The following is a 15563-nucleotide window of genomic DNA, read 5'->3' on the forward strand; positions in this document are numbered from 1 at the left end:
CTTTTTTCTTAGTTTTGGATAGCGTGGAGAAGGAGTAGAACCCGTGTCAGGTTTCTAGTGTCCCCATTGCAGAGATTCTCTCGCTCTATTTTCCCTGACCATTAAAATAGGAATAGGGGGGGAAATTTTCTAACAAGGACACTAGTTCATGTTGGAAGGATTCCCTCAATTCCTGTTTGGGTTATGGGACAGGCAGTGAAGGGAAATCTCCTTAATGAGAGACAGATGGTAGGAAAAACAAAAACACTGACAGGTGTTCTAACCCTCCCTTATTCTATCCAAAATTCTATAAAAATGTAGCCTTCTGCGCTACTACAACCATATTATGAAAACGTGTAAAAGAAAAAAAGGCGACAACACATTCAGGCATAGAGTTGTGGGTAAGAGTAGGGAACCCCCTTTACAATTTATTTTATTTTTTTTGCAGTTTGTGTCCCATTGACAAGATTTACCCTTGCTTCGTGTTGGGGGCAACTGCAAAATTAAAAATTTGCCATGAATGCATGACTGGACGATGTGGAGAGGGGTGACATCACGATCGCAAACCTCATCCAACCAGAAAACGATTGGCATTCATTGAGTGCATGCAAAGTGCCCTCCTGTACCAAGCAGATGACCTCCTGCGATTACCAAGCAGCCGATCGGCACGGGACCCGGAAGAGAGAGAGTGGTGATCACTGTACTAGCGCTGCCTACTACTACTGCTGTGATTTCCAGCTTCCCACAGGGATCCCATAGAAATGGCACATACATTGTTCCAGCTTGAACCAGTAGAACTATGCAACAACTGCCATACCAAAACTAACTTTAAATAGGACCCATAATTAGAGATAACCAAATCTGAAGTGGGAGGAGGAACTATTGGTGCACCAAGGCCAGTCCTCAAGATCCACAATTTTCACACATTATGACTTCTAATTAAAAAATAAAATAATAATAATAATAAAAGCATAGAATTAAAAAGGCAACCCTTCCACATTTTGGATAAAGGAAGGGTTATAACCCCCTTTCAGTTTTTTTTGTCATCTCTCCCATTGGGGAGATTTTCCTTCACTTCCTGTCCCATAGCTTAACAGGAAGTGAGAGGAATTCCCTGTAAATTAAAAAGGAAACCACCTTAGTGTCCCCATTACTTTTCTGGGGGGCAACCCAAGATTTGGGTTTTTGTTTCACTCTCAATGTTCTTTGTAAACCAGACACAGAGGGGGAGAATCCCCCCCAATGGGCACACAAAGCAATAAAAAAACAAAAAAAAATAAAAAAAACTGACGGGTTCAAATCTACCTCGACTCCACCATCCAACACTAAAGTTTTGCCTTTTAGTTAGGCTCACACCTGGGCGTTTGTGATTGTGGGCAGAGTCGTGATACTAAAAAGCTGTGCAAAAAAAAAAATAATAATAATAATAATCGACGATGCTTTTATTTTCAATGGTATTTTCAATGGTACCTAAAAGTGGGTGCAATTTTGCCGCTCCTTTGAGTGACAAGCTTCTCACGGAGGAAAAATAAATAATAAAACGCACCCACTTTTTAGGTGCTATTTAAAAAAAAAAAAAAATTGGCACCTGAACAAGCGTTGTGTGATTTGCTATTTTTTTTTTGCACAGCGTTTTGGGGAAATCGCAGGCTGAATCTGCGCGTGCCTGCAAACGCTCAGGTGTGAATGGAGCCGTATACCAAGGTATGGTTTGCTACTCTTATTGCTTACCATGACATTCAAAGGATTGCTGTTGGACCCACACAGCTAAACAGATCCCTTAGGACAGGGGGTCTCAAACTGGCGGCCCTACAGCTGTTGCAAAACTACAAGTCCCATCATGCCTCTGCCTGTGGGAGTCATGCTTGTAACCGCCAGTGTTCCCGTCAGATTTGGTAACGGAAGTGACATTCCATCGCCGCCATCTTGCTACACCCCGCACTCCTCCACAGTAACGATACACTGAGAAGGGGTCAAGCGGACATCTTGTTACACCCACTGGAGTTTTGAATTTCAGTTTTTTTTTGTTTTCTTTACAGAAAACTGAGCTTATAAGGGGAAATCAAACGGACAGTTTAGATGTTGAATTTTAAAAGCAGCGGCAGACCTGCTGACTTCACAGGTTTACTAATGTGACAGAACACCTCTGCTTTTATAATTCAACATGTAAACAGTCCGATGGATTTCCAAATCCTGTATTTCACCACATAAGCTCCGTTTCCTGTTAAAAATAACTGTGGAATGCAAGACTATGGTGGGTGTAACAAGATGTCCGCTTGCCCCCTTCTCTGTGTATCGTAATGCCCTGTACACAAGATAGGATTTTCTGACAACAAATGTTGGAGGTGAGCTTGTTGTCGTAAAGTCCGACAGGGGGTGTATGCTCCATAGAACATTTATTGTTGGAATTTCCGCCAACAAATGTTTGCGAGCAGGTTCTCAAATTTTCCCAACAAAACTTGTCGGAATTGCCGATCGTGTGTACACAATTCCGACGCACAAAAGTCCACGCATGCTCGGAACCAAGCAGAAGAGCTGCACTGGCTATTGAACTTCATTTTTTCCTCGGCTCGTTGTAAGTGTTGTACGTCACCGCGTTCTTGACGCTCGGAATCTCCGATAACATTTGTGTGAGGACTGTGGGATGTAGCAAGATGGCGGTGACGGAACGTCACTTCCGTTACCATTCGCCTAATCAGACGGAACACCAGCCTTGCAATGCCTCATGGGACTCGTAGTTTCGCAACAGCTGGAACCCTCCACCCCGCACCACCATAAAAGAATTCTGATTTCTTCAAGCTGAAAACATGTATAATCTAATAATAGTATCAAATTATGCAAAAGAAAATCAACTTAAAAATTGCAAACGCTTCATTAAAAAAAAAAAAAATAATTATAATTGACAGTTGGATTGTAACCCCCCCCCCCCCCCCACCACGGGATCTCCTGTCCCCCACAGGATTACCGCACTCCTAATTCAGCACCTTATTTCACATACAGCAGCTTCCTGCTGTAGCGTAGGTTGTTCCATATGAATCTGCATTAGAGTCCTGCGTACAGCACAGGAAGACAGTACATTGGAGGAAGAGGGGACTTCATGTTGGGTTGGTCCCCATTGCTCTGCTGCTGACATTTTAGTAATGGACTACATCCATCCCTGGGAGAGAATGACATGCACATAAACGTGGACCTCCTCCACTAATGAAACTCCACAAACTCTTCGAGTGTTCTGGGAATCTGATTCCGGTATTTAATTTTGTGCAATCGCACGGCTCGAGCGGCCAGGCACTTTAGGCTGAGCTTCATCTGCGTCTTTAGTAGGATCTCGGCCACGCCCGTAGTGCTCCTGTCCAAGGGGGTCTTCTTCTCCTTATTGGTCATGTCTGTGTGAGCACCGGCCTCCGCCAAGCCGATAATGATCGAATGCAGCGTTAGAAAGTCGCTGATGGGACGGTTGTACTGTACAATCAGATGCAGCGGGGTGTTCCCCGCGTTATCCGTGGCGTTGACGTTGGCGCCGCAGTCTATGAGCAGCTTGGCCACGGCGGCGCTGGGGAAGCTGCAGACGTCGTTGGTGTGAAAATCGTCCACGGGCGTGCTGCAGTCCACGGCTAGGTGGAGGAGGCTGTTTCCTTCCCGGGTGCGGGGGTCGAGGTGCGCCAGCCGGTAGATCTGCTTGTTGATGCGGGACTGCTCCTCTTCGCCCCGCTGAGTCTTGGTGGAGATGCAGACGAGGTAGAGGAAAGTGCAAAGGTTGCATTCGTGGTTTTCCAGTGCGGAGTGAGCGTCGGGCTCTTGCGGGTTCTGGATCCGCGTTATACCGCGCTCGATCTCCAGGACGCTGCACCTCAACACGCTCTCCACGTCGTGCGCCTTCACCGCCTCGTTTAGGTGGATCATCTGGGAGAAGACCTGAGCGAACCTCAGCAAGTCCTTATGCGTGTTGCGGTTTCCTTTCTGACGCAACTGCAGCGCGTGCAGCCAGAGCTTGATACACTGCTCGAATTCCATGTTATCGGCATACACTGCACCGCGGTAGATGATCGGGTGAGATACATCGATGTTATCAGAGCCGAGTATTCGCTCGCGTACAATAAGCCCTTCCATGTGCAACGCGTCGGCGTCATGGCGTATGCCATCCAACTCCCGCGGGGTCCGACATTCAGTTCTCATGCCGTAGGCCGGAATGGGAGGAAGGACTTGCTTGTGGAGGATGTTGTCGGGATCTCGGAAACGTTCCAGCATGGCCAGGTACAGGTACTGATAAGTCTTAGTGATATTATAGTTCTCTCTGTCGTTGGCAAAGGAGGCCCCCAGCAGCTCCAGGGCCTCAACTCGGCTTCGGAGATCGCAATCAGAATGGGCAAGCAGCAGCTCCACCACTTCGGCCTTGCAGCTTTCCGCCGCCACCTTTAAAGGCGTCATCCCGTGTCCGTTGACCACCATGGCCGCCTTACACTTCACCAGCTCCCGCACAATGTCCAAGTGTCCAGCCTCGGCGGCAAAGTGCAAAGCTGTGGCCCCGCAATGAGCCCTGGCGTTGGGGTCGGCGTTCTGCTCCAGAAGGTAGCGGACTACGTCCGTGTGGCCCTTGTAAGCAGCGATCATTAGGCACGTGTTGTCGTATTTGTTGGCAATGCTAATGTTTGCATGGTTTTCCACCAGGAAACGGACAATGTCTAGTCTTCCGTCAAAACAGGCGGCCCTCAGCGGGGTGGAGTTGGTTACCGTCGTATGGTTGACGTTGGCTCCATGGCCGACTAACAGCTTCACAACTTCGTAGTGTCCTGCCCCCGCCGCACACCAGAGGGCCGTCGCTCCATCGATGACGTAACTGTGGAGGATAAAAGAACAAATGTATAAGTAGCGGAAGGATAAAAACAAACAAAATGCAAAGGAAGAATACTGTGAGAAAGATGAAAGATTTCAGCCAAAATTCATTGCAGCACCCCCAAACACCTCCCCCTTACTTAAGCGCATCCAATCCAGTGATGTTCACGAGTGCAGCGGCAGTGGAGTTTTCTATCCAAGTGGGTGGTGCCTGATGGGAATGGGAATTGGAATTAGACTCACTAGCGCCCCCTTGTGATTGAGAGTAGGCAGATCCACAGCCTGTTATTGGCTAGAGAATCCACCTTCAACTGCAAGGAGAATGAAGGCCTGATTGAGAACTCCCTCAGTGTCCCTATCAGGCCCCGCCCGCTGACTGTCATTGGGTGCTAGAAGTCTTCCAGCAGTAAAGCGGGAAGCATCCCTGACAACCAATGACAGGTGGGGGGAGGGGCAAACGTGCCAGCACTGTGACATTGGGGTTGATTTAGTAAAGGCAAATCCACTTTGCACTACAAGTGCACTTTGAAGTGCAGTCGCTGTAGAAATGAGGGGGAGGGGGAAGATCTCAAATGGGGAGGGGGGGGGGGGGAGCGGAAGAGCTCAAATAAGGGGGGAGGGGAGAACTCAAATAAGGGGGAGTGGAGAACTCAATAAACCCCATTGTGTACAGAGACAGGCAGCCTACACGGTGTCTATCTCTGTACACTGACTTGGTGTTGGTCTTAAAGTGGACCCCCCTCTCTAATGGTCCAGGTCCCTCGCCAGCACCTCCACTTGCCGGCTCGGGGGGACACAACCTACAACACTTTGTAACTTGAACCCCCCCTCCAGTAGGTACACCCCCATATATAGGTCACATGTGCCCACATAGTATGTACACCCCCCATATCTGTCACACGTACCCACACAGTATGTACACCCCCATATCAGGTCACTTATGCCCCCCCAGTATGTACACCCCCCATATCTGTGTCACACGTACCCACACAGTATGTACACCCCCATATTAGGTCACTTATGCCCCCCCAGTATGTACACCCCCCATATCTGTGTCACACATACCCACACAGTATGTACACCCCCATATTAGGTCACTTATGCCCCCCCCAGTATGTACACCCCCCATATCTGGGTCACACTTACCCACACAGTATGTACACCCCCCATATTAGGTCACTTATGCCCCCCCCCAGTATGTACACCCCCCATATCTGGGTCACACTTACCCACACAGTATGTACACCCCCCATATTAGGTCACTTATGCCCCCCCCAGTATGTACACCCACCCCCATATCTGGGTCACTTGTACCCCCTCAGTACATATATACACTCTAGGGGTGCTGAATTTAATTGCAGCATCAATGCATCACGATTCGGCATCGATGCTGCGACCAAAAATCGCTTTTGGGGTGACATCTCCACGCTGAGCCAAACAGAGCCGTGGGCGTTCGCTGCGCCCTCATCCCTAGCCGCATTGCCATGCGTTTAGCTGGCTGCTACAGGAGAGGAGACATGTGGAGAGAGCGTCCCCGACTCCTGGTCTCCAGAGTCCTCCTCGGCTCACTGTAACATAGGCTGCTGCGGGTCACCTGAGCCAGCGTCCCGCGCTTGTCCTCCTCACAGGCTGCAGTGGGAAACCAGCGCACAATCACCACAATCATCATCATCATCAGGTACTTGTCAGACATATCTAAACAATATGCATAAACCATAATTCATGAAATGGCATACATTGTCGTTTGGGGGACGTTATGGGGACATTGTCCGCAGTCTCTGGCCATCTCCTGCATCATGTCCGCAGTCTCTGGCCATCTCCACGTGTGCCCCCCTCAGTGTACACACCCCCATATCCGGGTCACGTGTGCCCCCCTCAGTGTACACACCCCCATATCCGGGTCACGTGTGCCCCCCTCAGTGTACACACCCCCATATCCGGGTCACGTGTGCCCCCCTCAGTGTACACACCCCCATATCCGGGTCACGTGTGCCCCCCTCAGTGTACACACCCCCATATCCGGGTCACGTGTGCCCCCTCAGTGTACACACCCCCATATCCGGGTCACGTGTGCCCCCCTCAGTGTACACACCCCCATATCCGGGTCACGTGTGCCCCCCTCAGTGTACACACCCCCATATCCGGGTCCCTTGTGCCCCCCTCAGTGTACACACCCCCATATCCGGGTCCCTTGTGCCCCCTCAGTGTACACACCCCCATATCCGGGTCCCTTGTGCCCCCTCAGTGTACACACCCCCATATCCGGGTCCCTTGTGCCCCCTCAGTATGTACACCCCCATATCAGGGTCACCTGTACCCTCCCTCAGTCTGTACACCCCCATATCCGGGTCACTTGTACCCCCCTCAGTCTGTACACCCCCATATCCGGGTCACTTGTACCCCCCTCAGTATGTACATCCCCATATCCAGGTCACTTGTACCCCCCATATCCGGGTCACTTGTACCCCCCCATATGTACACCCCCATATCCGGGTCACTTGTACCCCTCGGTATGTACACCCCCATATCCGGGTCACTTGTACCCCCCTCAGTATGTACAACCTCATATCCGGGTCACTTGTGCCCCCTCAGTATGTACACCCCCATATCCGGGTCCCCCTCTCACCCGTCGAAGCGCACAGTGCCGGTCTGCTGGGTGTCCACCCGGTAATGCTCCAGCAGTAGTCGGACCACCTTGCTGTGGCCGTTGCGGGCGGCGATGATGAGCGGGGTGGATCGCTGCCCGCCATGCTGGGTGACGGAGCCGAGGAGGGATCGGATCTCGGACTCGGTCCGGTTCAGGAGGAGGGCGGCCAGGGTCAGCACCCGGCCCTCCGCCGCCGCCTTATACACGTACGCGGACAGCCCCTCCAGGGCCATTCCCGGGGCCGCGGCTGCAGGAAGGCCGCACAGACCCACTTCCGGTCCGTTCTACACTTCCTGTCTGCTCTCCCGGAAACAGCGGCCGAGGCGCCAAAGTTCCGGGTTGTGACAAGAGGGGGAGGGTGTGTTTACATAACATTGGGCGGGCACTATTGGCGGACCCGCCCCCTGTCCTCATTTCTTCGGGGCACAGCGAGATCAAAACTTAGCGCTCCCGGCGTGACACGCCCACTTTGTATGGAGTCACGTGACTCCCTTCTGTGATTGGTTGCTGCTGTTTTTTGGTCTTCCTCTGATTGGCTGAGGCGGTTCTCCTATTCTCTCTGCCTTTCCAGTGACAGAAGGAAAGCGGAGAACACGGAGCGGGATGCAGAGCTCAGTGCGGAGGAGACACCTTCCCCCGGGATCACCGGCCAGGTACCGGACATGGGGGGGGGATCAGCGGCCAGCTACCGGACCATGGGGGGGAATCACCGGCCAGGTACCGGGCCACAGGGGGAGGGGGATCACCGGCCAGGTACCGGACCACGGTGGGGAGGGGGATCAGCGGCCAGCTACCGGACCATGGGGGGGGGGGAATCACCGGTCAGGTACCGGACCATGGGGGGGAGGGGGATCACTGGCCAGGTACCGGACCATGGGGGGAGGGGGGATGACTGGCCAGGTACCGGACCACGGAGGGGAGGGGGGATGACCGGCCAGGTACCGGACCACGGAGGGGAGGGGGGGATGACCGGCCAGGTACCGGACCGTGGAGGGGAGGGGGATCACCGGCCAGGTACCGGATCATGGGGGGAAGGGGGGATGACCGGCCAGGTACCGGACCATGGGGGGGAATCACCGGCCAGCTACCGGACCATGGGGGGAGGAATCACCTGTCGGGTACCGGACCATGGAGGGGAGGGGGATCACTGGCCAGGTACCGGACCATGGAGGGGAGGGGGGGGTCAGCGGCCAGGTACCGGACCATGGGGGAGGGGGGATCAGCGGCCAGGTACCGGACCATGGGGGGAGGGGGGATCAGCGGCCAGGTACCGGACCATGGGGGGGAGGGGGGATCAGTGGCCAGGTACCGGACCATGGGGTGGAGGGGGGATCACCGGCCAGGTACCGGAACATAAGGGGGAGGGGGGATCACCAGCCAGGTACCGGACCATGGGGGGATCACCGGCCAGGTACTGAACCGGGGGGGGGGGGGGAAATCACCGGCTAGGTACTGGACCACGGGGGGGAGGGGGATCAGCGGCCAGCTACCGGACCATGGGGGGAGGGGGATCACCAGCCAGGTACCGGATCATGGGGGGGGATCGCCGGTCAGGTACCGGACCACGGGGGGAGGGGGATCAGTGGCCAGCTACCGGACCATAGGGGGGGAAATCACCGGTAATGATTAATCGTGCAGCTTTACTGGCCAGGTACCGGACCTCACCGGGGGAGGGGGGTGGAGTTATCCGGTCTGGGGGTGGAGTTACCTCACTTATGGGAAGAGTCGATCTGGGGGGGGGTGAAGTTACCTAACTCGTGTGAGGAGTTGGTCTGGGGGGTGGAGTTATCTCACTCATGGGAGGAGTCAGTCTGGGAGGTGGAATTATCTCACTCATGGGCTCATGGGAAGAGCTGGTTCAGGGGGTGGAGTTACCTCACTCATGGGAGGAGTCGGTCTGGGGGGTGGAGTTACTTCACGCATGGGAAGAGTCGGTCTGGGGGGTGGAGTTACTTCACGCATGGGAAGAGTCGATCTGGGGGGGTGGAGTTACCTCACGCATGGGAAGAGTTGATCTGGGGGGTGGAGTTACCTCACGCATGGGAAGAGTTGATCTGGGGGGTGGAGTTTCCTTACGCATGGGAAGAGTCGATCTGGGGGGTGGAGTTACCTCACGCATGGGAAGAGTCGATCTGGGGGGTGGAGTTACTTCACGCATGGTAAGAGTTGATCTGGGGGGTGGAGTTACCTCACGCATGGGAAGAGTTGATCTGGGGGGTGGAGTTACCTCACGCATGGGAAGAGTTGATCTGGGGGGTGGAGTTTCCTTACGCATGGGAAGAGTCGATCTGGGGGGTGGAGTTTCCTTACGCATGGGAAGAGTCGATCTGGGGGGTGGAGTTACCTCACGCATGGGAAGAGTCGATCTGGGGGGTGGAGTTACCTCACGCATGGGAAGAGTCGATCTGGGGGGTGGAGTTACCTCACGCATGGGAAGAGTCGATCTGGGGGTGGAGTTACCTCACGCATGGGAAGAGTCGATCTGGGGGGTGGAGTTACCTCACGCATGGGAAGAGTTGATCTGGGGGGTGGAGTTTCCTTACGCATGGGAAGAGTCGATCTGGGGGGTGGAGTTTCCTTGCGCATGGGAAGAGTCGATCTGGGGGGTGGAGTTACCTCACGCATGGGAAGAGTCGATCTGGGGGGTGGAGTTACCTCACGCATGGGAAGAGTCGATCTGGGGGGTGGAGTTACCTCACGCATGGGAAGAGTCGATCTGGGGGGTGGAGTTACCTCACGCATGGGAAGAGTCGATCTGGGGGGTGGAGTTACCTCACGCATGGGAAGAGTCGATCTGGGGGGTGGAGTTACCTCACGCATGGGAGGTGTCGGTCTGGGGGTGGAGTTACCTCACCTATGGTAAGATCCGGTCTGGGGGGTGGAGTTACCTCACCTATGGTAAGATTCGGTCTGGGGGTGGAGTTATCTCACTTATGGGAAGATCCGGTTTGGGGGGTGGCGTTACCTCATGGGAGGAGTCGGTCTGGAGTTACCCCACTCATGGGAAGAGTCGGTTTGGGGGGCGGAGTTATCTCAGCCTGGGCGTGGCTGGCACACACTGTCCTGTAGGGAAGGTGAGATGGGAGGAGGAGCTGTGTTATGTGGACAGTTTGCTCTCCTCCCCCTCACCTCATCTCCCAGTGCTGGGATTTGCAGTGTATTATCACAGTGATGTAAAAAGTAGTGATGCGCCGAAATTTCATCCGCCGAAACATATTGGCCGAAAATGCCCTTTTCGGCAATTTGCCGAAAGAGAAAAACGTCCGAAAATGGGGCGTCGCCACGGGACGGCATGTCCCTGTTTAGCCGTCCCGTGAGACGGTCACGGGTCCCGAGGACTCGATCGGGACCTTATCTGACTATCTGATGAGCCTTGTTTGACCTTTTTTGGGTCATTTTTGGAGGTGAGCGGCCAATTCATAAATGCAGTCGGGTCCATAAATATTGGGACGTCGACACAATTCTAATCTTTTTGGCTCTATACACAACCACAATGGATTTGAAATGAAAAGAACAAGATGTGCTTTAATTTGAGGGTATTTACATCCGAATCGGGTGAACGGCGTAGGAACTACAACAGTTTGTATATGTGCCTCCCACTTTTTAACGGACCAAAAATAATGGGACAGATTAACAATCGTCCATCAAACTTTCAATTTTTAATACTTGGTTGCAAATCCTTTGCAGTCAATTACAGCCTGAAGTCTGGAATGCATAGACATCACCAGAGGTTGGGTTTCATCCCTGGTGATGCTCTGCCAGGCCTCTACGGCAACTGTCTTCAGTTCCTGCTTGTTCTTGGGGCATTTTCCCTTCAGTTTTGTCTTCAGCAAGTGAAATGCATGCTCAATCGGGTTCAGGTCAGGTGATTGACTTGGCCATTGCGTAACATTCCACTTCTTTCCCTTTAAAATAAACTCTTTGGTTCGCTTTCGCAGTATGCTTCGGGTCATTGTCCATCTGCACTGTGAAGCTCCGTCCAATGAGTTCTGAAGCATTTTGCTGAGTATGAGCGGATAATATTCCCCCGGAACACTTCAGAATTCATCCTGCTGCTTTTGTCAGCAGTCACATCATCAATAAATACAAGAGAACCAGTTCCATTGGCAGCCATACATGCCCACGCCATGACACTACCACCACCATGCTTCACTGATGAGGTGGTATGCTTTGGACCATGAACAGTTCCTTTCCTTCTCCATACTCTTCTCTTCCCATCACTCCGGTACAAGTTGACCTTGGTCTCGTCTGTCCATAGGATGTTGTTCCAGAACTGGAAAGGCTTTTTTAGATGTTGTTTGGCAAACTCTTATCTGGCCTTCCTGTTTCTGAGGCTCACCAATGGTTTACATCTTGTGGTGAACCCTCTGTATTCACTCTGGTGAAGTCTTCTCTTGATGGTTGACTTTGACACACATACACCTACCTCCCGGAGAGTGTTCTTGATCTGGCCAACTGTTGTGAAGGGCGTTTTCTTCACCAGGGAAAGAATTCTTCGGTCACCCGCCACAGTTGTTTTCCCGTGGTCTTCCGGGTCTTTTGGTGTTGCTGAGCTCACCGGTTGTGTTCTTTCTTTTTAAGGATGTTCCAAACAGTTGATTTGGCCACACCTAATGTTTTTGCTATCTTTCTGATGGATTTGTTTTTGTTTTTTTCAGCCTGATGGCTTGTTTCACTGATAGTGACAACTCTTTGGATCTCATTTTGAGATATGAGATCCAAAGAGTTGTCACTATCAGTGAAGCAAGCCATCATTAGGCTGAAAAAAAACCCCCAAAAAAACCATCAGAGAGATAGCAAAAACATTAGGTGTGGCCAAATCAACTATCTCTCTGATGGGTTTTTTTGGGGGTTTTTTCAGCCTAATGATGGCTTGCTTCACTGATAGTGACAACTCTTTGGATCTCATATTGAGATATGAGATCCAAAGAGTTGTCACTATCAGTGAAACAAGCCATCAGGCTGAAAAAAACAAAAACAAATCCATCAGAGAGATGGCAAAAACATTAGGTGTGGCCAGATCAACTGTTTGGAACAGATCAAGAACACTCTCCGGGAGGTAGGTGTATGTGTGTCAAAGTCAACCATCAAGAGAAGACTTCACCAGAGTGAATACAGAGGGTTCATCACAAGATGTAAACCATTGGTGAGCCTCAGAAACAGGAAGGCCAGATAAGAGTTTGCCAAACAACATCTAAAAAAGCCTTCACAGTTCTGGAACAACATCCTATGGACAGACGAGACCAAGACCAACTCTCCGATGGATTTGTTTTCGTTTTTTCAGCCTGATGGCTTGTTTCACTGATAGTGACAACTCTTTGGATCTCATTTTGAGATATGAGATCCAAAGAGTTGTCACTATCAGTGAAGCAAGCCATTATTAGGCTGAAAAAAACAAAACAAAAAAAACCATCAGAGAGATAGTTGATTTGGCCACACCTAATGTTTTTGCTATCTCTCTGATGGTTTTTTTTTGTTTTGTTTTTCAGCCTAATAATGGCTTGCTTCACTGATAGTGACAACTCTTTGGATCTCATATCTCAATATGAGATCCAAAGAGTTGTCACTATCAGTGAAACAAGCCATCATTAGGCTGAAAAAAAAACAAAAACAAATCCATCAGAGAGATAGCAAAAACATTAGGTGTGGCCAAATGAACTGTTTGGAACATCCTTTAAAAAGAAAGAACACAACCCGGTGAGCTCAGCAACAGCAAAAAGTTGACAGCAATGGATTCCAAGTGCAAATGGCACACTTGAAATTAACTCTGGACCTTTTTATCTGCTCCTTGTAAATGGGATAATGAGGGAATAACACATACCTGGCCATGAAAAGCTGAGCAGCCAGTTGTCCCGTTACTTTTGGGCCCCTTTAAAAAAGTGGGAGGCACAGATACAAACTGTTGCAATTCCTACACCGATCACCTGATTTGGATGCAAATGTCCTCAAATTGAAGCTGAAAGTCTGCAGTTAAAGCACATCTTGTGCGTCTCATTTCAAATCCATTGTGGTGGTGTATAGAGCCGAAAAGATTCAAATTCTGTCGCTGTCCCAATATTTATGGGTCTGACTGTATTTATGAATTGGCCGCTCACCTCCCAAAAAATGACCCAAAAGGTCAAACAAGGCTCATCAGATAGTCAGTCAGATAAAGAATCCTGCTAATGGATCTGTAAAGACATCCAGGTCCCAAGCGAAGACAATGGGATGGAAGTCACGTGAACAGTGACGCAACGCATCATTTCAAATCCATTGTGGTGGTGTATAGAGCCGAAAAGTTTAGAATTGTGTCGATGTCCCAATATTTATGGACCTGACTGTATAACATTATGTCCACCCCATGACCAGCCAAAACATTATGTCCACCCCATGACCAGCCAAAACATTATGTCCACCCCATGACCAGCCAAAACATTATGTCCACCCCATGACCAGCCAAAACATTATGTCCACCCCATGACCAGCCAAAACATTATGTCCACCCCATGACCAGCCAAATAATTTATGACCACCACATGATCAGCCAAAACATTATGACCACCCCATGATCAGCCAAAACATTATGTCCACCACATGGTCAGCCAAAACATTATGACCACCACATGATCAGCCAAAACATTATGACCACCACATGATCAGCCAAAACATTATGACCACCACATGATCAGCCAAAACATTATGACCACCCCATGATCAGCCAAAACATTATGACCACCCCATGACCAGCCAAAACATTATGTCCACCCCATGACCAGCCAAAACATTATGTCCACCCCATGATCAGCCAAAACATTATGTCCACCCCATGATCAGCCAAAACATTATGTCCACCCCATGATCAGCCAAAACATTATGTCCACCCCATGATCAGCCAAAACATTATGTCCACCCCATGATCAGCCAAAACATTATGTCCACCCCATGACCAGCCAAAACATTATGTCCACCCCATGACCAGCCAAAACATTATGTCCACCCCATGACCAGCCAAAACATTATGTCCACCCCATGACCAGCCAAAACATTATGTCCACCCCATGACCAGCCAAAACATTATGTCCACCCCATGACCAGCCAAATAATTTATGACCACTCAATGAAAAAAAAAAATAATGAAAAAAACTTCTTCAATTTTTTTACTACTATTTATACTTTTTTATAATAAGCTTTTGAACACTTTTCACAGTTACTCCAGCCACTCCAATCACACAACAGTTACTCAAGCCACTCCCCCCAGTTACTCCGCCCACTCCAGTAGGTGGAGGCAAGAACACGTCACACAATTTCCCCAGAAATTGTAGACTTTTCTAGTTTTTTTAAAACATAAAAAATTTCACGTAGTAGCGCACAAGTTTATTCCTTTATAACACTTATCACAGTGATTGGAGGGGGGGGGGGTCAGAGCTTATGAGAGGTCATTGGCACATCTGTAATTCCTCGTGGGCTGGGGGGAGATTATCTGCAGTGATCCGGAGGAGGAGGACACACCATCTGCACATCAGCCTCATTCTGTCGTTTTTTTTTTTTTCTTATTCCTTGCTGAACTGTATTGTCAGGTTATTATAGCCACCTCTATATCCTGTTGGGGATAATTACTCCTTCTATGTCCCATCATTCAGTGTCACCTGGAACCCAACATGCAGCCCTTTGGCACGTAAAGTGTGTGACCCTCGGTGCTTCTGCAGAGAGCCATCTGCTTCCCTCACCTCGATGCTTCACCTTCCTAGAGGTTGAGTCGTTTATTTCACATTCTCGGGTCTCAAACCGGCGGCCCTCCAGCTGTTGCAGAACTACAAGTCCCATCATGCCTCTGCCTGTGGGAGTCCTTCCTATAACTGTCAGCCTTGCAATGCCTCAGGAGACTTGTAGTTCCGCAACAGCTGGAGGGCCGCCGGTTTGAGACCCCTGCTTCAAATCCTTTGTCCATCTGGGAAATGGTTTTGGCTGTAGGTTGCAATCGCTCTTTGTATTCTTTTGATGCAAATGTTTGAAATGGGCTTAAATTTGCAGCGTGTGCATGCGTGCGTGTGCGTGTGTGGCCATCATCAGTTTGGTGAATTTTTTTCTCCTGGAACCTGGATTCATCATAACCAAGCCGTGGGGGGAG

General features: G+C 50.5%; 2 protein-coding genes across 2 annotated transcripts in view; one reads left to right on the forward strand and one right to left on the reverse strand.

The window, feature by feature from the left end:
• Positions 1 to 406: 406 nt before the first annotated feature.
• Positions 407 to 7764, reverse strand: FEM1B (fem-1 homolog B). The gene is made up of 2 exons (XM_077473090.1): positions 7436 to 7764; positions 407 to 4813 (listed from the first exon to the last, which is right to left on the reverse strand). Exons 1-2 carry the CDS (start codon positions 7687 to 7689, stop codon positions 3178 to 3180), a joined length of 1890 nt encoding a protein of 629 aa, XP_077329216.1. The 5' UTR covers positions 7690 to 7764; the 3' UTR covers positions 407 to 3177.
• A 154-nt stretch (positions 7765 to 7918) lies between these two features.
• Positions 7919 to 15563, forward strand: part of CLN6 (CLN6 transmembrane ER protein) — a 51535-nt gene continuing 43890 nt past the window's right edge. Inside the window, exon 1 of the mRNA XM_077472853.1 lies at positions 7919 to 8109. Within this exon, the coding sequence (XP_077328979.1) occupies positions 8060 to 8109 (50 nt within the window). The 5' untranslated portion in view covers positions 7919 to 8059. The remainder of the gene's footprint in view (positions 8110 to 15563) is intronic.

The sequence above is a fragment of the Lithobates pipiens genome, unplaced genomic scaffold, assembly GCF_037356315.1.
Source record: "Lithobates pipiens isolate NorthernLeopardFrog02 unplaced genomic scaffold, aLitPip1_a1.2 Scaffold_8, whole genome shotgun sequence".
NCBI lineage: Eukaryota > Metazoa > Chordata > Amphibia > Anura > Ranidae > Lithobates > Lithobates pipiens.

Bases quoted from the DNA above. Each gene is read 5' to 3' on its own strand.
- FEM1B (XM_077473090.1), bottom strand. From the start codon at position 7,689: ATGGCCCTGGAGGGGCTGTCCGCGTACGTGTATAAGGCGGCGGCGGAG. The intron at 4,814-7,435 runs GTGAGAGGGGGA...TATCCTCCACAG, and splicing joins GGCACTGTGCGCTTCGACGG to TTACGTCATCGATGGAGCGA.